We start from the raw sequence: 18,932 nt of genomic DNA, 5'->3' as shown, positions 1-18,932 counted from the left end.
CCTTGCTTGTGTTCCCTCTCTCACTGCCTGTCTCTCTCTGTCAAATAAATAAATAAAATCTTTAATAAAAAAATAAATAAATAAAAATAATAAAATGCATATGGAATTGCAAAGGAACACCAATAGCCAAAATAATTTTGAAAAAGAACAAAGTTGGAGACCTCTTACTTCCTGATTTGATTGACTGATTTACTTTAGAGAGAGAAAAAGCATGAGCAGGAGGTGGGGAGGAAGAGAGAGTCTCAACCAGACTCCCTGCTGAACAGGAGCCCAACGCAGGGCTCTAGCTCATGACCCCAAGATCACGACCTGAGCAGAAACCAACCATGCCACCCAGGAGCCCCTCTTACTTCCTGATTTTAAATTTAATACAAAGATACAGTAATCAAAACAGTGTGGTACTGGCATAAAGACATATATAGATCAATGAAACAGAATTGAGAATGCAGAAATAAACCCATATGTCCATGATCAATATTTCTGACAAGGGTGCCAAGACCATTCAATGGGAAAAGAATAGTCTTTTCAACAAGTGGTGCTAGGACACAGGGATATCCATACGTGAAAAAATAAAGCTGGACTCCTACCTCACACCATTTAAACTCATAATGGATCAAAGACCTAAATATAAGACCTAAGACTATTAAAAGAAGGAAATGCAGGTATAAATCTTCATGAACTTGGATTAAGCAACAGTTTCTTAAGTAGAATACCAAAAGCATGAGCAACAAAAGAAAAAAAGGATGAATTGGATTTCATCGAAATTAAAAACTTCAGTGCATCAAAGGTCATGATCAAGAAAGTAAAATACAACCCAGAGAACAGAACATATTTGCAAATCAGATCTCTGATAATGGTCTAGTATTCAGAATATACAAAACAATCTTATAACCGAACATCAGAAAGACAATAACCCAACTAAAAATTGGGTAAAGGACTTAGATGTCTCCAAACAACATATACGAATGGCCAATAAGCACATGAAAAGGTGCTCAATGTCATTAGTTATTAGAGAAATGCAAATCAAAACCACAATGAGACAGAACTTTGTACTAGGTTGAGCATAATAAAAAATGGGAAATAACAAGTGCTGGCAAGGACGTGGAGAAACCAGCATCTTCTTACATTGCTAGTGAGAATATAAGATGGTGCAATCACTGTGGAAATTGGTGGTTCCACAAAAAGTTAAACACAGAATTATCATATGACCCAGCAATTCTACTCTTAGTATAATAAAAACACATATCCACACAAAAACTGACACATGAATATTAAAAGCAGCCACATATAATAGCTGACCCAAATGTCCATCAAGTGATGAACGGATAAATGAAATGTAGTCTATTATTCAGCCACTAAAAGGCATGAAGCGCTGACACCTGCTACAACATGAATGAATCCTGAAAACATTACACGAAGAAGCCAGACTACACAAGGCAGATATTGTATGATTCCATTTATATGAAATATCCAGAATATGCAAACCCACAGAGGCAGAAAGCAGATTGAAAGTAGGTTTCCAGGGGTTCACAGGGAGGGGGAAATGGGGGTGACTACTTAATGGGCACAAGGTTCCTCTCTGGAGTGATGAAAATATTCTGGAATTAAATGGTGTTGATGATTGTGAAACACTGTAAATATTCTTAAAACCACTGAATTGTGCCCTTTAAAATGATCAAAATGGTGAATTTTTTATGTGAATTTTATCTTAATTAAGAAAAAAGTCACTAGAGGGCCGCATGGGTGGCTCAGTCGGTTAAGCTTCTGCCTTTGGCTCAGGTCATGATCCCAGGGTCCTGGGATCGAGTCCCACATTAAGCTCTCTGCTCAACAGGGAGCCTGCTTCTCCCTCTCCCACTGCTTGTGCTCTCTCTGTCAAATAAATAAATAAAATCTTAAAAAAAAAAAGAAAAAAAAATTACTAGAGAAGCTGGAAAGGAAAACATTAGATTCCTGTGCTCCTTCCCTAGAGATTCTGACTCCATGCATTCGAGGCAAGGCCAGCTATATAGGTATTTTTTAAATCTTCCCAATGAATTCTAACACATGGGTTGGGGAATCTCTGCTTTAGTTAGTAAATTCCTCTAGTGCCAGTGAGTTCAAAATTCATTCACTAAATATTTATTAAAAGCCTACTATGTGTACGTCTTACTAGGTACCAGAGACCACAGCAGGGAGAAAACAAAGTCCCTTTCTCACAGCCTTCACATTCCTCATGGGGAGACAGAAAACAAACATAAAATACAATTTAATTTCCAAAAGCTTTCAATGAACACACAACTTCCTCACTTCTTTATTTATCCCCTTATTAATCAAGCATGGCTCTGGGCCAGCTAAATCATTAATATGATACAAGTGTCCTCAATGAAGAGGCACATCCCCTTTATTAAATACACAGCTCAGTAGAGCCAGTGCCAGTGGGAGGGGTCAGCTTGTCATGGAGTCCGCAACTTCAGACTTCCACGGAGGGCTTGACAATGAGACTACATTCCCAGACTTCAATATTAAGAAGTCAAAGCTCATTATTATCCTTTTCAAAACCAAAAAGTAGTAACAGACCCACCAGTTCTTGAGCACAAATATGCGCTATAAAAACAGAGATCAGCTTACCTGAGCAAAAGCCAAGTTCAGCACCGTTTCGGAGGCCAAGTACTGTAACCGGTACTCCTTGGAGAGGGCCAGAGCCTGCAGGAGCACGGGCAGCGCGATGGTGGGGGAGGAAGATCGCCAGTACAGCTCTGCCACAGACAGCAGGACACTGCCCACAAAGAGGAAGACATGGGATGGGAATATCCAGCACAAAGGACAAGCTACAGCAGATGCTCGAGAGACCTCCCTTACCTGATCACCATTTCTGTATTCCTGATTTTCTGACAATGAATCAACAATTTTTGTAAAAGCTTGTGCGCCTCTGACATTTGGTTCTGAGCCTGTAGTACAATCGCTTTCCTGACACAGAAACAAAATAAACACAAATGGTTACGCTGATGTTTTACAAGTCAAGTTGCTTTCAGAGTTAGAGTCTCTATTTCCTCAATTAGACTGTGAACCTCCGGCGGGGAAGAACTTTGCCTGATACAATTTTTGTTAAAAGAGGAAAAAAAGTGTGTGTGTGTAAGCACATGTGTATAAACCTACCCATACACACACATGCAAGGACAAAAAAGTCTGGGATTATTGATATCAGAACATGAGTGATTATCTCTGGGTGATACTTATTTTGTCCATTTTACATCTGTTTTATTTTCTAATTTCCCAGAATAAATAGGTAATAAATAGGAAAAAAAGTTTTTTCCTAAGCTAAAATTAATAAATTAATTTTAATTAAGCAAGTAAGAATAAAGGCATTTGAGAATTACTTCATCCTGGGTTGGAGTTTTCAAAGTCTCTTACCTGTATACGCCCTCTATGCTATTAAGAGCTGTGATTCCTGTAACAAGTGAATCAGCCAAATGGTACTTGCCATCATTCATTGCTCTGTCAAACTGTATTTTTTGATCACATAGCATCCATAACTAATAAGAAAAAAAAAAAAAAAACAAGAACAAAATGGCAAGCGTTCACCTCATTATTCAACAAAAATATAAAAATATTTCAGCTTGCTTAGTAAATATCCTTACAATTCATACACATTTTTTTGAGATTTAAAAAATTTTTTATAAATATTTCAAGGATGTGAAAAGCACTAAAATAAAAAAACACATGTGTGCCAACCACCAACTTTGTCAAATCACAACAATTTTGCTTTATTTGCTTCAGATACTATCACGTACTATTGAAGTTCTTTGCAAATTCTATTCCCCTTTGTCCAGAGAAAGCACCTGATTTAATGTTTATCACTCCCATTCCTGTTTTTATACTTTTACAGCATACATTCTTTCCCTTTAACAATATATAGTATGACCCTGTATTTTTTTTTCTCCAATAAAAATCGAAAGGATTTTTGATTTCCAAGCTTTTTGAGAAAGCAAAGTCAATGCAACACAGCAGGACGTTAATAAATTTACAAGCCAAAGTAATTTTGCTACATAAATTAACCCATTTATTACGGGCTAGCAGTGTTTAAACGGTAGAGCTTCTACCTGGTCTTTCACTTTCAATTCCTTCAGATGTTCCTGTGAGGGCAGAAGTGGTGCTATAGGTCCCGGCCACCACCACCTCCCCCCATACACAGCTCCCCGCCACCCCCGCCCCTGCCTGCGGTTTTCATGCAGGAACCACAGTGTCAGATCCCCACAGCTCTTCTTTTCATCTTGGTTTTGCCACAGAAGGAGCAAGCGTACTTGGCGTGCTGGCTTATACCAGTCTTGTTCACCATTTTCCTGAGGGAGGCACCATAACGGGGTCCAGTATTTACTGATGACTCCAACCTTGGTGCATTTAGCCAAGTCGCCACAAACTAGGTCTGAGCCCAGAGAGCAATCTTGTACATTTTTAAATTTTGTATAAATACTATCATACTGTGTGTATCCTTTGACAATTTGCTTTTAAGCTCAACATTATTTTTCTGGGACTTACACATGTTCACACAAGTGGCTCTAGTTTACCCTTTTCACTGGTGAATAGTTTTCAATTACATGAATATGCGATAACTTATCTATTCGAGGTAGGACCACTTTTCCACTCTTCCGAACAATGCTGCAATCAACATTCTCATACATCTCTTCCGGTGCAAGGGTTTATCTCAGGTCTACAGCAAGCAGTGGAAACGTGGTTGTAGGATATATGCACCTTCATTTTTTTTTTTAAGATTTTATTTATTTATTTGACAGACACAGCGAGAGAGGGAACACAAGCAAGGGGAGTGTGAGAGGGAGAACCAGGCTTCCAGCCGCGCAGGAAGCCCGATGTAGGAATCGATCCCAGGACCCTGGGATCATGACCTGAGCTGAAGGCAGACACTTAAAGGCTGAGCCACCCAGGCGCCCCTATGCACCTTCATTTTGATGTAGTGCCCATTCGTTCTCCCAACAGGTTATAATCGATTCCCACTCCCCCTTCCCAGGAGAACATGACATTACTCATCAGTCCTCATCCTCACCAGCACTTGGTGCTGTCAGATGTTTTACCTTTGGCCAATCCGATGGATATGAAATATCTCATTGTTGTTTTCACTTGTATTTCCCTGATTGCCAGCCAGGCCGAGCATCTTATATATCTATTGGTCATATATGTTTTTTCTGTGAACTGTGAATTAAATTCTTTTTTTTTTTTTAAACAGCTAGAACTATAACCAAAACTGTTCCATCGCATTAGCACTGCCACAGAACCACACTTAATTCTTTCTTCCCACATCAACCATAGGTGCTATCCCCTATCTTCTATTTTGTTTGTGTACCACCTTTGCAGCTGGGACTTTGAGTTCAGATCACAGCCTGCTGAAAGCGGCAATGAGACCCCAGCACACTTTCGGTGGAGCCAACAACCATGGGAGTGGCAGCCTCAGGGACCAGCAGTAGGAGATTCCCAGGCCATGGTCTCTTATGATTTCAAATTCTCTAATCCATTAAAGACTAAACTTGGTAAGGGAAGGAACAATAAAGGACCTGTGTAACAGCTTTCTCAGCCCCATCAGAGACAGACATCAGTGCAATAAGGAACAGGGGGCCTGGGAGTGCTTTGTAAAATTAAATTCCTTCTGGGGACATCTTCCCAAAAGGTGATTTAATTCTGGGAGGAAAAGATTAGAGTTGCCAAATAAGGGACACAACACCAAACTGAGACCTAATTCTTCATCTATCCACGGACATGGATGATCCATACAGTTAGAGATATAAGGAATACTACCTTAAAACCATGAAGACAGGAAGAAAAAAAGTTCCCTAAATAAATCTTTAACTCTTTTATCAGAGTTTATTTCTCTGCCCTCTTGAACAGAGCTTACAGAGTCCTGTACGTACCCATATTCACCTCAATGCAGAGATGACACAGAAAGGAACCAAGAAACAAGAAACTGAGGGGAGACCCTAAAATATTCTGCTTTGACAACAATACAGTAAAACGGTCTCTGTGGAAATAAATCCAATGCCATGCAAAAAGCAGATTACCTGGGCATGCTGACTATTAGGCGGGAATCGTTCCTTCAAGTGCTTTAACACTTCCGAAGCTGCAGCAAAACAGCCCTAAGTAGAAACACACAATTTAATGAGCACACCTGTGTTGAAACCACACCTGGTACACCACTCACAGGATGTCACTATGATTCACCTGTTCGTGGTGCTGTACCCTGGAAGGCATGAGCCACAAACTGTCACACATCCAGGGGTCATTTTTTTTTAGGTTCTAGTGTATTTTATTTGTTCATTAAAAAAATTTTTTTAATTACACATGTAATGCATGTTCACTCTAGGAAAAAAACTTACAAAATAAATGTAAACAATAAGACCAATTCCAATCTTACCAAAGATAATCACAGGAATGTTTTGGCACATATCCTTATAAACTTCTCTTATGCACATAAATAAAAACATACATGTTTTCTAAAAACGGGTATACATGCTATTTCTGTAAATTGCCCATAACACTGTGTACTACATGGTAGGAACTCAATAATATTTTTTGAATGAATCAATCTTTCCAGGATTCACAAATCAAAGCTGTATCATCACAGTATGTCATTAGGTAAATAAACTATGACACATCAAAATAACCTCCTGGTGTGGGACAGTTTGTTTCTAATTTTGCCCATTTTAAGAAGGCTACAGTGAATATCTTGGTGCATATACCTTTGCACAGTTGTCCACTTGTCCAATCATTTCCTCAGGATAAGACCTTTGAAGTAAAACTGGCTGGTCTAATCGCAGGCACTCCGAAGCCCTCTGATATAAATTACTAAATTACCCTCCGGAGATGTGCCGAGAACTTTCATACCAGCACTCTATGCCTTTCTTCCACCACAATATTTAAGGATTGCCTATTTGACTGGTGAAACTAGTATTTCACTGCATTAATTTGAATTTCTTGAATGACTAGATTGAAAATTTTTTCACATTTTTGGGTCATTTATGTTTTTTATGTGAAAACATGTTCATGTCTTTTTTTATACCCTTATGTCGTTGGAATGTTTTTTATTGACTCCAAAAGCTTTTTAATTTGTCCCAATCCTTTCATTAGGTGAAATGTCTTCTGCCTATATAGAAGTTCAATTAGACTGCAAGTGGACTTTTATTTGAAGTGAATTAAGTGGAAATTACATTGAATTATAATAAAAGGTCAATAATCTTTTTATTCTTATGAATTTTAACTGGCCAATCTTCCCAATTATTTTCACGACTGCCATAGTGAGTTGGGCATGTGGATCCAGATGGGTTGTCAAACCTTTAGGACAAGTAGAGAGACACACTGCAGTATCTCCCCAAACATTCCCACTGTGACCTGCCCCTCCTGAGGCTGGGAGAGGAATGATACCAGATGATCTAGAATTACACAAAAAGAACAAGGGGGTTCACTGTCTTAGCGCTCCCTCTGGGTTTCAGAGGGAAGGTCAGACACAGAAATTCAGACCTTACTAATTCTTTGTAGGTTCACCCACACCCCAAGTTACTGCCACACCAAAGTACAGCACCCAGTTTATTTGGAGATAATTTCAGAACACAATCCGAAGCACACACGAAGGAAATAAAGGAGCAAATGGCGATGCATGATAAAGCTGCCTTCTCCACCGCTGGCCAACCTTAATTTCCCAGGGGCCTATCTAACCTGTACAATTAAAAATGTGACAATCATCAGTCCTGTGGGTACAGCTACCTGGTTGATGTTCTAGCACTAGAAAGGTCTTGCGAAGGCAGGTTAAAGAAAGGGGGAGAAGGGACTGAATTGAAACCAAGAGGCCACTGCCTATCTCTTCACAGTGCAATTCTAAGGCTTCCCAACACATCCTGGCCACTGGAGCCAGGCAACGATGTGGTCAGCAGCTTCTTCAATGAGCCTGGGGATATAAGGGAGATGGAGGCGGATATACTAATACAGGTCCAAAAAAGCAGGACATATCTCCCAGGAAAAATCCGAGAACTCTAATAACTGGCCTTGGAGAAAGTTTCAAGGATTGAGTATCGAGCCAAGACCAAGATTTTTTATAAAGTAGCTTTTCAGTCGAACAGGGAAAAAAAAGATCATTTCTACCCTACACAACTCAAAGAGAACTGAAAGGAAGTTAACCACTTTAAGGTTGGGGTCAGTGGGGAGAATCTGACTTCAAAAAGCCACATTGGGGGGCGCCTGGGTGGCACAGCAGTTGGGCGTCTGCCTTCGGCTCAGGGTGTGATCCCGGCGTTATGGGATTGAGCCCCACATCAGGCTCCTCTGCTGTGAGCCTGCTTCTTCCTCTCCCACTCCCTGCTTGTGTTCCCTCTCTCGCTGGCTGTCTCTATCTCTGTCGAATAAATAAATAAAATCTTTAAAAAAAAAAGCCACATGGGGAAACTTAAAGTGGGTGAATTGTACAGCATGTGAATTTTATCTCAATAAAGTTGTTGGGGGGAGAAAAGTCGCACGAAGCTCACACCAAATACCTAACTGAAGGTTCACGGACTCATCCATTACCAAATGCTCCACTTAACCACAGTACAAGGAAAGGAAAAGAGGAGAAGTTAGAGGTTCCAGTGCCATTAAGAGGGGGGAAAAAAACCAAGAAAGTGATGAGCGTGCAGATTCCTGGGGGAAAGCAAACAGCGAGTGCAGCTGGCTGCTGTTCTGACATCAGGAAGCGTGGGCAATGCTTCCCAGGTGCAGGAAGAGGGCAGCTGATGAAGGTGCATGTGGAACCCAGCCAGAGCCCATCCATCCCCTTTGTCTCCACAGATATCTAAAGGTTTGTCAAATGCTAAAATAAAGTACATTTAGGAGAGGGAAGTATTTATAGACTTCTGAAAGGGGTGGACACCAGCCAAAGAGCTTCAGGCTGCAGATCAGGGGATACTGAGTGCCATGATACAACCTAACAATAATCTAACAGTAATGGACACCACAGAGAAGTGGAGGAAAGCTATATGATCAGGGAAATGCACTTACAGCCAAGGCAGGGTTTAGTGAGCTAGAGGGCTCGGGTAAGGTTTCCCTGACTTCTTTTCTATGAAAGAAGGTATTTTGGAGCAAAGGAGAAAGAAAGCCTAGAACAGCATGAGAGACCCTTTAATCAATCCCCTACAAAAAGAATCATGTAAAATTACTCGGGCTGTAAGTCAAGGTTACATCCAACTCCCACGGTCCCTTTTTAGAGTCAATCAGACTTGTGTTGGAGACGTAACATTAACTGGTGTGGCCTTCCCGTCTCCTATAAGCATACACAGCTCTACCACCTTGAATTGCAAAGACTCCTTTTTATTCCATTTGGTACATGGAAATAGCTGACCTCTTATTCCCTTTGTCAATGCAAAGAGATCCCAAGTTCAATAAACTTTATAGACTCCACACCCCATCCATTTACACCAATGGGATTTCACCCTTTCAGCACCCCCTGCATCCAACCAGGCCTGTCCAAGACACAGCCAGGGCTTTTCTCAAGCAGCAGAGGGAGGACATGGCTCCCAAAGCACGCAGGCCCAGCTACCTGCCTACCTGCTCTGCGTGCAGCTCTGCGAGATGGCAGAGGGCGACGGCAAACGACTCCGTGTTGTTCTGCTGCACGCCCGCGTTCACGGACTCCAGGCTGTTCATGCTCAGCAACATCTGGGCCTGCTGCAGTGCCATGGTGCTGGGTGAGGAGACGGACAGGAATTCCCTTCAGTCAAGAGACCCAGGCTGCCCCTCAGCCACACCCCACAACTATCTTGACTGGAAATGGAAGGAAATAAAGTCCCTCTGCAGGCTCTGGCTTAGCGGGAGCGGCTGCGTCCCACTGTCAGCTCTCCCACCCTCAGCACAAGGAAAGCAGAAACGCACCTTGTGTGTGCAGCCCCGAAGGAAACATGTGGTGATTATGGCACAACCGGGAGCTCCAAGCTCCAGACCCCTTGACTGCCTCTAATTTCCCTGTGGTCACAGTGTGTTAATTAGTTTTCACGGATAAATTCAGACCTGATGCCATCCTGGCACCAGCTGCCCTGGCCATGTAAGCAGCCGCCAGTGTCTGCAGCTGTCTCAGAGCGCATCACGCCAAAAAATGATCTCAAGTATACACAAGACCGGTAAAGTAGGCACTTCCTTTCATTACTGAATTCCTAGAATAGCAGATTGTCTAGGTAGAAGGTGGAGTAGTGACAGGGCTCCAGGTTCAGAAGGGTACTTCCAAGATAAAGGAGGCCAAATGGAAAATTAAACTTGAGACCAGAGATACTCCAGAGAACACACCTTGGTTAACAGGGAAGCTCTCCCTGAGCAACTGTGGCCCCTGCCTGCCGTGGACAGGAAGAGAAATCCTGGTCTTGGGTCACAGGGGCATAGTGCTTGGAGTCACAGGACCCGGGTTTGAGTCTTGGCTCTATCACCTGCTACCGACATTTGTGATCTTGGGTGTGAACCTTGGTTTTCACATCTTGGAATGGAGCCCGCCCACCAGTTACCTCACAGGGCATTTGGGAGGAGCAAGTACGAATGAGCATTGGAAAGAACTTTACAAAGTCCGTGCAAAGTACAAAGTGTTCTAAAACTATAAGCATTTCCTTTAATCCCCTGCAGGAACAACTTTCATCAAAGGGCAAAATGACTTGTCTGTTTGACCTTTCACAGAACCAGTTCATCTCTGGAAGGATTTATGCCCTTATGGCTTTGAAAGTCGGCTTGAAGACCCACCTGCGGCCATAGAGTCTCCAGATGGCCGTTTTCTGTGCAATGCTGATATCGATGAGCTCTGAGAGGCTGTGTTTCCAGTGTAAGAGGTCAGAGTCCTTTAGGGCATCCATCAGTTTGTTTGCTGTCTTCCCAGCAAAAGCCCTCTGCTGAACTAAGGACTGAATTCCCAGAGAGGCGAGGTACTAAGGGGACAGACATACATACCCATGACTCAAGGTATAGATTACATGACAGAATTGTTCACTCTTCAGAAATTTGGCATATTTCGCATTTCAGCACACGCAAACCGACAGCATTATTTAAAAGGAAAGTACCTACAGCCTGACTCTAACCCATATGTAATGTGTTCCTGAAAAACTGGGCCTAGAAGAAAGGCAGAGGGTATGCTGAGAAGAGCCAGGGCCTTGACATAAAATGCGCCTGGACTTAAACACTGTCTCTGCCCCTTGTTTCTTGAGTCAAGGCCAGTTAGCTTCCAAACCAAGCCTCAACTTCCTCATCTGTAAAATGGGCACCAACTCTATCATAAAGAATTATCGTAAGAATTAAAATAAAACAGTATGTGGGGCAGTTGGTTGGCTCAGTCGGTTAAACGTCTGCCTTCGGCTCAGGTCATGATCTCGGAATCCTGGGATGGAGTCCCGTGCTGGGCTCCGTGCTCGGTGGCGGGGAGTTCGCTTCTCCCTCTCCCTCTGCCCCTCACCCCGCTCATGTGAGAGAGCTCTCCCCCAAATAAATAAAATTTTAAATAAATAAATACAAAACAGTATGTGTCAAACAGTGCTGGACACATTATGGAGTAGGAGATTTTTTATTTCCCTTTTTAATTTTTTTTTTTAAGATTTTATTTTTAGGGGCGCCTGGGTGGCACAGCGGTTAAGCGTCTGCCTTCAGCTCAGGGCGTGATCCCAGCGATCTGGGATCGAGCCCCACATCAGGCTCTTTCCGCTATGAGCCTGCTTCTTCCTCTCCCACTCCCCCTGCTTGTGTTCCCTCTCTCGCTGGCTGTCTCTCTGTCGAATAAAAAAATAAAATCTTTAAAAAAAAAAAAAAGATTTTATTTTTAAGTAATCTCTACACCCAATGTGGGGCTCAAAATTGCAATCCCAAGATCAAGAGTCACATGTTCTACCAACTGAGCCAGCCAGGCACCCCTGGAGTAGGAAACTTTTTAAGGGATGACTATTACGAGCATAATTATCTTTTCATTAACTTCTGATATAATTTTCAAAGGTGAAAGCACAACTTAAAAGAGTCAGCTTACGGGAGCGTGGGTGACTCAGTCCATTAAATGTCTGATTCTTGGTTTCAGCTCAGGCAGTGATCTCAGGATGTGATCTCAGGGTCGTAAGATCCAAGCCCTGTGTCAGGCTCCACACTCAGTGGGGAGTCTGCTGAAGGATTCTCTCTCTCTCCCCTCAGCCCCTCTCCCCCACTAAAATAAATAAATAAATCTTTAAAAAAAAAATTCAGCTTAAATCCAAAATAAAAATTGTACTTACAAAATCATTTAAGGGAAAACTTACTTTGTCATTATGATCAATTTTGTACATGTAAGTTTCCTTTCCCAAAAAAATGAATCAAACAATTTACAGATTTTAAAAAGCATATACAATGTGACAACAATGTGTCAATGTGTCAACTCAAATTTTTTTTTTTAAGTAGGCTCCCCACCCAGTGTGGAGCCCAGCGTGGGGCTTGAACTTACGACCCTAAGATCAAGATCTGAACTGAGATCGAGGCAGATGCTAAACCGACTGAGCAACCCAGGCCCCCCTTCCATTTTTAAAAAGCATACACAATAAGTTATTACACATATTACTTTCAGTTTTCCTGGACTTTGCCATAAACTTTATGAGACAGAATATTTAAGCAGTCCCACTGCCTATGGTGCAGTTTTCAGCAGATGTTTTTGAGACAGAATAAGGTTCTGTGAGCAACAGTAATCTAGATTCTGATAGTCATTACTACTACATACGAGAAGACTAAGGCCTCTCACTGCCCCTCAGTATTTGTCACCAAGGACTATAATTCAGGTCCTACCCTGTCACTGAAAGTAAGAAAAGACAAATATACCTGTCAGGTTTACTGATTCCTGGTTTTGTTTACTTTTAAAACAAGGATCAGACTGGTTCTATAAAGGGCAAGGTAGTAAATAATTTGTTTTGCAGACCACATTTGGTCTCCATCACATATTCTTCTTTGTTGCTTTTTCCCCCCAACTACTTAAAAATGTAAAACCCATTCTTAGCTTTAGGGCTATATATAAGCAGGCAGCAAGCCAGATTCGGCCCATGGACTATAGTCTGCCACTCCCTGGTTTAAAAATAAGCCTTTCCTGAAATTTTTCTAAGTAAATACGTGGAAGTCAATGTTGATCAATAAATTAAACTAGGATCTCATCAAATTGATCAATGGAACTTTTATAGATGTTATTAAGATAAAGGGAGCAGAGAGAAATCTATCAAACAGAATTTCATGGTTTGATTAACAGTTAAGGTCATATGAAACCACCAAGAATGAAACCACACCATTTATTTAAATAATCTCACAGGAAGATGAGCCTTACCGGTAACCCAAAATGTACTGCCTTCTTCACAGAGTGTTCTAGCAAAACATAGCTGTCGGATCTCTTTTGCCCCAGCACATAAAGCCAGCTCTGGTAAGAGAAATCATCAAAATATATCCTAACGATGATAACGGTTAATGGTCTATTGAAATATCAGCATGGTTGTAAGAAAGACTTAACAAGAGACAAGATAAATCCTCTAAAGTCCTCTTTCACGAAGTATGAACCTAAATGAAAACCAGTGAACACATTAAAAATGTGTTAAAGACTAAGCTAAACAGCCATTGGTCTTCACCTCTGACAGTAGTGAGTGGCAAGTATCCCATAAAAAAACCATGAAGCTCCCATATGGCCTTCAGCTGAGAAATCGAGATTCTCAGGGAACGTTAAATAAATCCTGTGTTCTACTTGTGCTTGGTGTTTATGCTTTCACGGGATGATGTCTCATCCGTTACTAAGTGTTGCATATACCTTTTGTTAATGCCAATGTTTAATGTGGTAGTTTTGGATTAAAATTTGTAGACAAGAAATGCCCCCCAAAGTAAAACAGAGATCATGAATTAAGAAATATAATAACAATGGATTGTCTTTCCTGAATTCCTATAACCACCTAACTAGTTTCCCTTCACTGCTAAGGGCCTTCCAACTGCAAAACGACCCAATTTGAACAGGGCCTTTCGAAGGCCAACTCAACCCAGGGGCAGAACTCCTGAGACAGGAGGAGGCAGCTCACCAAGCAATGCTGGAGACACACATGATCGTTGGACTCCTGGGCAATCCTAATCGCCTCCTGCAGGGCGAGCTCTGCCTGCTGACTAGAGACAGACTGAACATTAATAACGCATTAACAATCACAAACATGTCCAAGTAACGTAACAGGAAGGCATCTGTACAGTAATTCATCCGCGTAGAGACCTCTGGGTTGGAAGTCATTAACAATGAGCTTATTCTGTCCTCCAGCAGCAAGAAACATTAGCAGTAGAGACACAGAACAGGTCCTTTCTAAGGTGGATTTCTACTAAAAAAGGCAAGAAGCATGACTTTTCTTGATCTCTGCTCCTAAGATTTTTATTTTAGTTGTCTACCCCTGGGAGGAGGGGCAAGGATAGGATACAACATTTCACTTTTCACTGCATTCCCTTCCCCATTATGTGAATTGTTTTTTTTACAATGGCATTTGATACTTTTTGTATTTTTCAAAACTAGTTTTAAAAAGTATTTTGAGGATACTCACTTCTGAGATTGTTTTTCTGCTGACGCGGCTCCCTCCATCTGGGATGTCTCCCTTAATCTCAAATTCTGCGGAAATTGAGCCAATATCCTTGGCCCCACTCAGCTCTCACCTCTAAAAACACCCACAGAAATGCTATCTGTAACCTACCCTGCAGTGCTTAATTAAATACTACTGTGTATCACCTTCTACTTATTTAATCTGTGTTAATTTTATTTCTTCAAATAGTTTATAAGCCTGTGGAGGGTGAGCTCTTAAATTTTGGGTTTCCCAGTGGCAAGTCACAGAAAGAAGTGCAGGGTTACGGAAGACCTCAAAATCAAATCAGAAATTCAATGGGTATCACTTATTTAGGAGAAATTTACATAAAGAATTTTCTTTAAAATAGCGTTAGACTCAAAAAAGGGGGGGGGCACCTGTGCAGCTCAGTCCGTTAAATGTCTGCCTTCGGCTCAGGTCATGATCCCAGAGTCCTCAGATCAAACCCTGCATCGGGTTCCCTGCTCAGTGGAGAGCCTGCTTCTCCCTCTCCCTCTGTCTGCTGCTCTGCCTACTTGTGCACTCACTCTCTGTCTCTGTCAAATAAATAAAATCTTAAAAAAAAAATTAGCATTAGCCTCACACGATCCATTTTAACTGGGGAGAGCTGGATTGTCCGTCGATAACCACTGATTTGAATAAAGAAGTCAGATACATTTTTACCTATTTTACATTTCTTTTAAATTCCTCTCAATGCTAAGATGCAATAGGACATAAGTTACTTGAGGGCAGGAAGCATATCATCACACACAGGCCTTCAACAAATATCAGTTGGTTTAACTTTATTGAGTATCTGAAGACCAAATAAATAATGTTAAGTTAAAAAAAAAAAAAAGGCTTTGGGGGGAACTATATAGATAGTATGCTGAAAGTAAAGAGAGATTACTTTTCCCAGGGAGGAGGAAGAGTTAGATCTACCAAATGGTAGGTTCCCAGGCAGATTAAGACTGCTTTAAATCTCTATTCAAATATCAAGTTAGTAGAGGTTAGGGAGGGCTGACTTGCTACCTTATTATTTAAACAGAAGCTCACAAATTGAAGGAGTGATCTGTGCATATATCTGGGGGAGTGTCCCTTATGAAAACAAAGCACTCCCCAACCTTCTATCCTCATCTATCACCTTTATGTATTATATTTAGTGTTGTTTACTGTCTATCTCCTCCACTGTAAGCTCCATGAGAACAGAGGGTTTTTCCCTCTTTTTTTACTGCTGTACCCTCAGTGCCTAACACAGTGCCTAGTACACAGCAGGTGCTCAATAAACAACTACACTGACTTTCAAGAAATCTTCACAATCCCATAAGCTAAGTGACCAAGACTTATACAGGCCACAGCTCCAGGACTAGAATCAAAGAAGCATGGACCTGAGTAAATTAATTAGCAATTAATGTGATGCAGTTAGCTGCCTCTCCTATTGTAAATATACAAATTCTATACATCAACAGATTATTTGTATTTAGAAGCCTGGATACAAATTTCTAAACCCTAGGAAAAGCTGTTTTGAACACAGAAATCAGTTAGTGCTAAATACTACAAATGATATTGCTATTTATTATGAGAACATAAAAAACCAAAAGGTTCTGATTAAGAGGTCATTACAGCTGGGCAGACAAAAAGAAGTTGTTATCAAAAGATAACATGGAATCTCATAAAATCATGGAGTTTGGAGTAGACTTGAACCTGAGTCCAACTATCAATCTGATGCTTGAATTCCCTTACTTACACCTGGTCTAGGCTTGAGTACCTCGTTGACCCTTCCTTAGAGGTTCCATGTGGGACCACCTTCCTTATCATTGGCAAAAGCACAGCCCTTCCCTTGCACTTCCCTGCTCTTGTTCCTCGCCAGGAATTATACCCTCGGTCACCTAGATAAGCTTTCTTCACATGATCTTTACAACATGAAGATGCCAAACACGTGCTTGGTGAAATCATTTTCTCTCTAGGCTCACCATTCTCATCTCCTTCCCACACTGTTTATATGACATGGCTTTGAATGCCTACAAGGAGACTTCCCCACACAAGCTCCAGCCTGTCTATGTCCCTTTTAAAATGTGACAATCAGAAATCCATTAACACACCCTACAGTCTCTATTCAAAAATGCCTGTAGCAGAGACCACATTTCTCTCAACGGGGGAAAAGCCACAGATGGGGGGGAGACTCTTTCAATTAATAATCCCCTACCCTTTCACCCTTATTCACATTATTTCATTGTTTCCAAAACAGCCTCCATGTTTTAAGTTTTTATCCACATACCTCTATTTACGAATTAATAATTGGGCAATTTCCCTATTTTTATTCATTAAAATCCTAAGCATAACTTAGCAATGGCATAAGCCAGTGTCACCCCACTGAACTGCCTGAATTCTTTCCAAAAGCAAACATGTGGCTTTTTGTAACCCCTACAGTGTTTTATCCAGTAAAAGTACGACTTCCTTTTGGCTTTTTGAAAGACTGAAAATAGCTTTTGTATCCCCATTATTACCTCCGAAAAATCCTTTTGGGAATCTCTGGCCTAATGACCTAATTTCCTTTTAACTCAATGGCTGTTGTTCTTAGAAGTATCGAAAGAGGCTGCGCACTAAGATAGTAATATTCAACGGTGACACTAGGGGGCAGACTGCTTAAGCAGAAGATTTTTGTTAACTTCTGTCCAGGAAAAGAGCTTCCTTCTTCGCAAGTAAACGTTTGAGAGTTGATCTCTTCAGTCTCTGCAGAGACAAAAACCTATGGACTCACTAGTGACCGAAGCGGCAGTGCAGGGCGGCCAGGTTCAGCGCGGCGTATCTCAGGCTCCGACCGTAGCCCTCCTCCCCGTTACCTTTGCTTTCCGCCCCAGTGAGAATCAGGCGGTCGAAATAATGAAGGAGACTGTGTGTTGAACTGAAAACATCTTGGACCCGGAGGTTGTTTAAGTAGCTGAGATAGTGCTGAAACAAGAAACAATCCACGCATTTTAAATGTTCCTTCCTCCCGCGTGAGACTAATTCAGAGCGTCCCGCTGGCTGAAAACACCGGTGTACCCCCAACCCTTCTAGCAAGACGTCTTAGCGTAACCTTTCCCGCATAGGCAGGATAAAACAAGATTAGGATACAGTGGTTTGTTTCCTCCTTAGGGAGTCCCCAAATGAAACATGGGAGCCCCGTTAGGATTTGTGTCAGAGTTTTATCCTAAATATACGTCCACTATGCCACTGGTTATATTAGGGCCCATGGGTGACGGGGTGGGGGGCACTCACCTAGCTCAGGTATTAAGGAATACTGTGAACTCAAAAATGAAGATTTTAATTCCTGAATTCATATAAAAATTATAAATTTAATTTCGTAAATGTCCAAGTCATAATACCGTGAGTCTTTAACTAGTTTACTAAGTTAATTATCTTGCAATTATTTTGACACTATTTTCGTTTTGTTTGATTCACTGAATTAAACTTCCCTCCAACAGGCAGATCCCATTTACTATGGAGCAAAGCAGATCTATTTCTGCATGGGAATAAAGACGTCAAATCCAGATACCACTAAAAAAGTTAAAAAAAAAAAAGTTTTCAGGGTAAAAATCCAGTAATGAATGGAATTATTTTAATTTGGAAAAAAAAAAAAAAACTAACAAAAGAAGAGGAAGGAAAAGAATTTTTAGCACCAAAACTTGAAAAAAAAAAAAATCAGTCTACTCCATCATCTGTCCATAATTCGGAGCCTCAGAGAGACGAAGCATGAACAAGAACAGCAACAGACTGAAGAAACCCCTAACGGCCCAGGTGTGAAAAGTGCGAGGGGAAGCTTTGCGACTTAGGCTTGTTGACTCGCCAACATTTCCTTCCAAGAAACAGGGCCAATGGGCCAATCCTCATGTGCATGGCTCGTCAATATAAAGAGCAGCCTCATCGTCCAATTCAAAGACTCACCGCTTCAGCAAAATCAGGATTAAATTTCAACAAGTTGTTCAGTTCCTTCTGCAAAGATGCTGGAGTGAGGGCTTTCGTCTCATCGTTCTTTAACAAAGAAGCCTGAAATTTAAAAATGACAATTCAGTGGAAAGAAATGGCCAATAAACATATGGAAATATATACTAACCAGCATCCCCTATGTTCTTTTCCACAGCTACTCTCTCCTTTTTTCTTTTTTTTTAAAGATTTTATTTATTTATTTGACAGAGAGAGAGAGCCAACGAGAGAGGTAACACAAGCAAGGGGAGTGGGAAAGGAAGAAGCAGGCTCCCAGCAGAGGAGTCTGATGTGGGGCTCGATCCCAGAATGTTGGGATCACGCCCTGAGCCGAAGGCAGATGCTTAACGACTGCGCCACCCAGGCGCCCCTACTCTCTCCTCTTGACCGCACAAAACACTGTTTCCTTTTCCTGAAACACAA

At 41.4% G+C, this 18,932-nt stretch overlaps 1 protein-coding gene across 3 annotated transcripts in view; it reads right to left on the bottom strand.

Annotated features, from left to right (window-relative positions):
* Positions 1-18,932, bottom strand: part of ANAPC5 (anaphase promoting complex subunit 5) — a 38,839-nt gene that overhangs the window by 5,089 nt on the left and 14,818 nt on the right. For all 3 annotated transcript variants that reach the window (XM_011226062.3, XM_034672414.1, XM_019800536.2), the window contains 10 exons: positions 18,471-18,572; positions 17,305-17,495; positions 14,031-14,112; positions 13,298-13,387; positions 10,729-10,910; positions 9,556-9,691; positions 6,048-6,122; positions 3,394-3,515; positions 2,842-2,949; positions 2,611-2,758 (listed from right to left, as the gene is read on the bottom strand). In XM_011226062.3, the coding sequence (XP_011224364.2) occupies positions 2,611-2,758; positions 2,842-2,949; positions 3,394-3,515; positions 6,048-6,122; positions 9,556-9,691; positions 10,729-10,910; positions 13,298-13,387; positions 14,031-14,112; positions 17,305-17,495; positions 18,471-18,572 (1,236 nt within the window). The remainder of the gene's footprint in view (positions 1-2,610; positions 2,759-2,841; positions 2,950-3,393; positions 3,516-6,047; positions 6,123-9,555; positions 9,692-10,728; positions 10,911-13,297; positions 13,388-14,030; positions 14,113-17,304; positions 17,496-18,470; positions 18,573-18,932) is intronic.

Source organism: Ailuropoda melanoleuca, chromosome 12 (assembly GCF_002007445.2).
Source record: "Ailuropoda melanoleuca isolate Jingjing chromosome 12, ASM200744v2, whole genome shotgun sequence".
Classification (NCBI taxonomy): Eukaryota; Metazoa; Chordata; class Mammalia; order Carnivora; family Ursidae; genus Ailuropoda; species Ailuropoda melanoleuca.
This window is presented reverse-complemented; position numbering and strand designations above follow the sequence as displayed.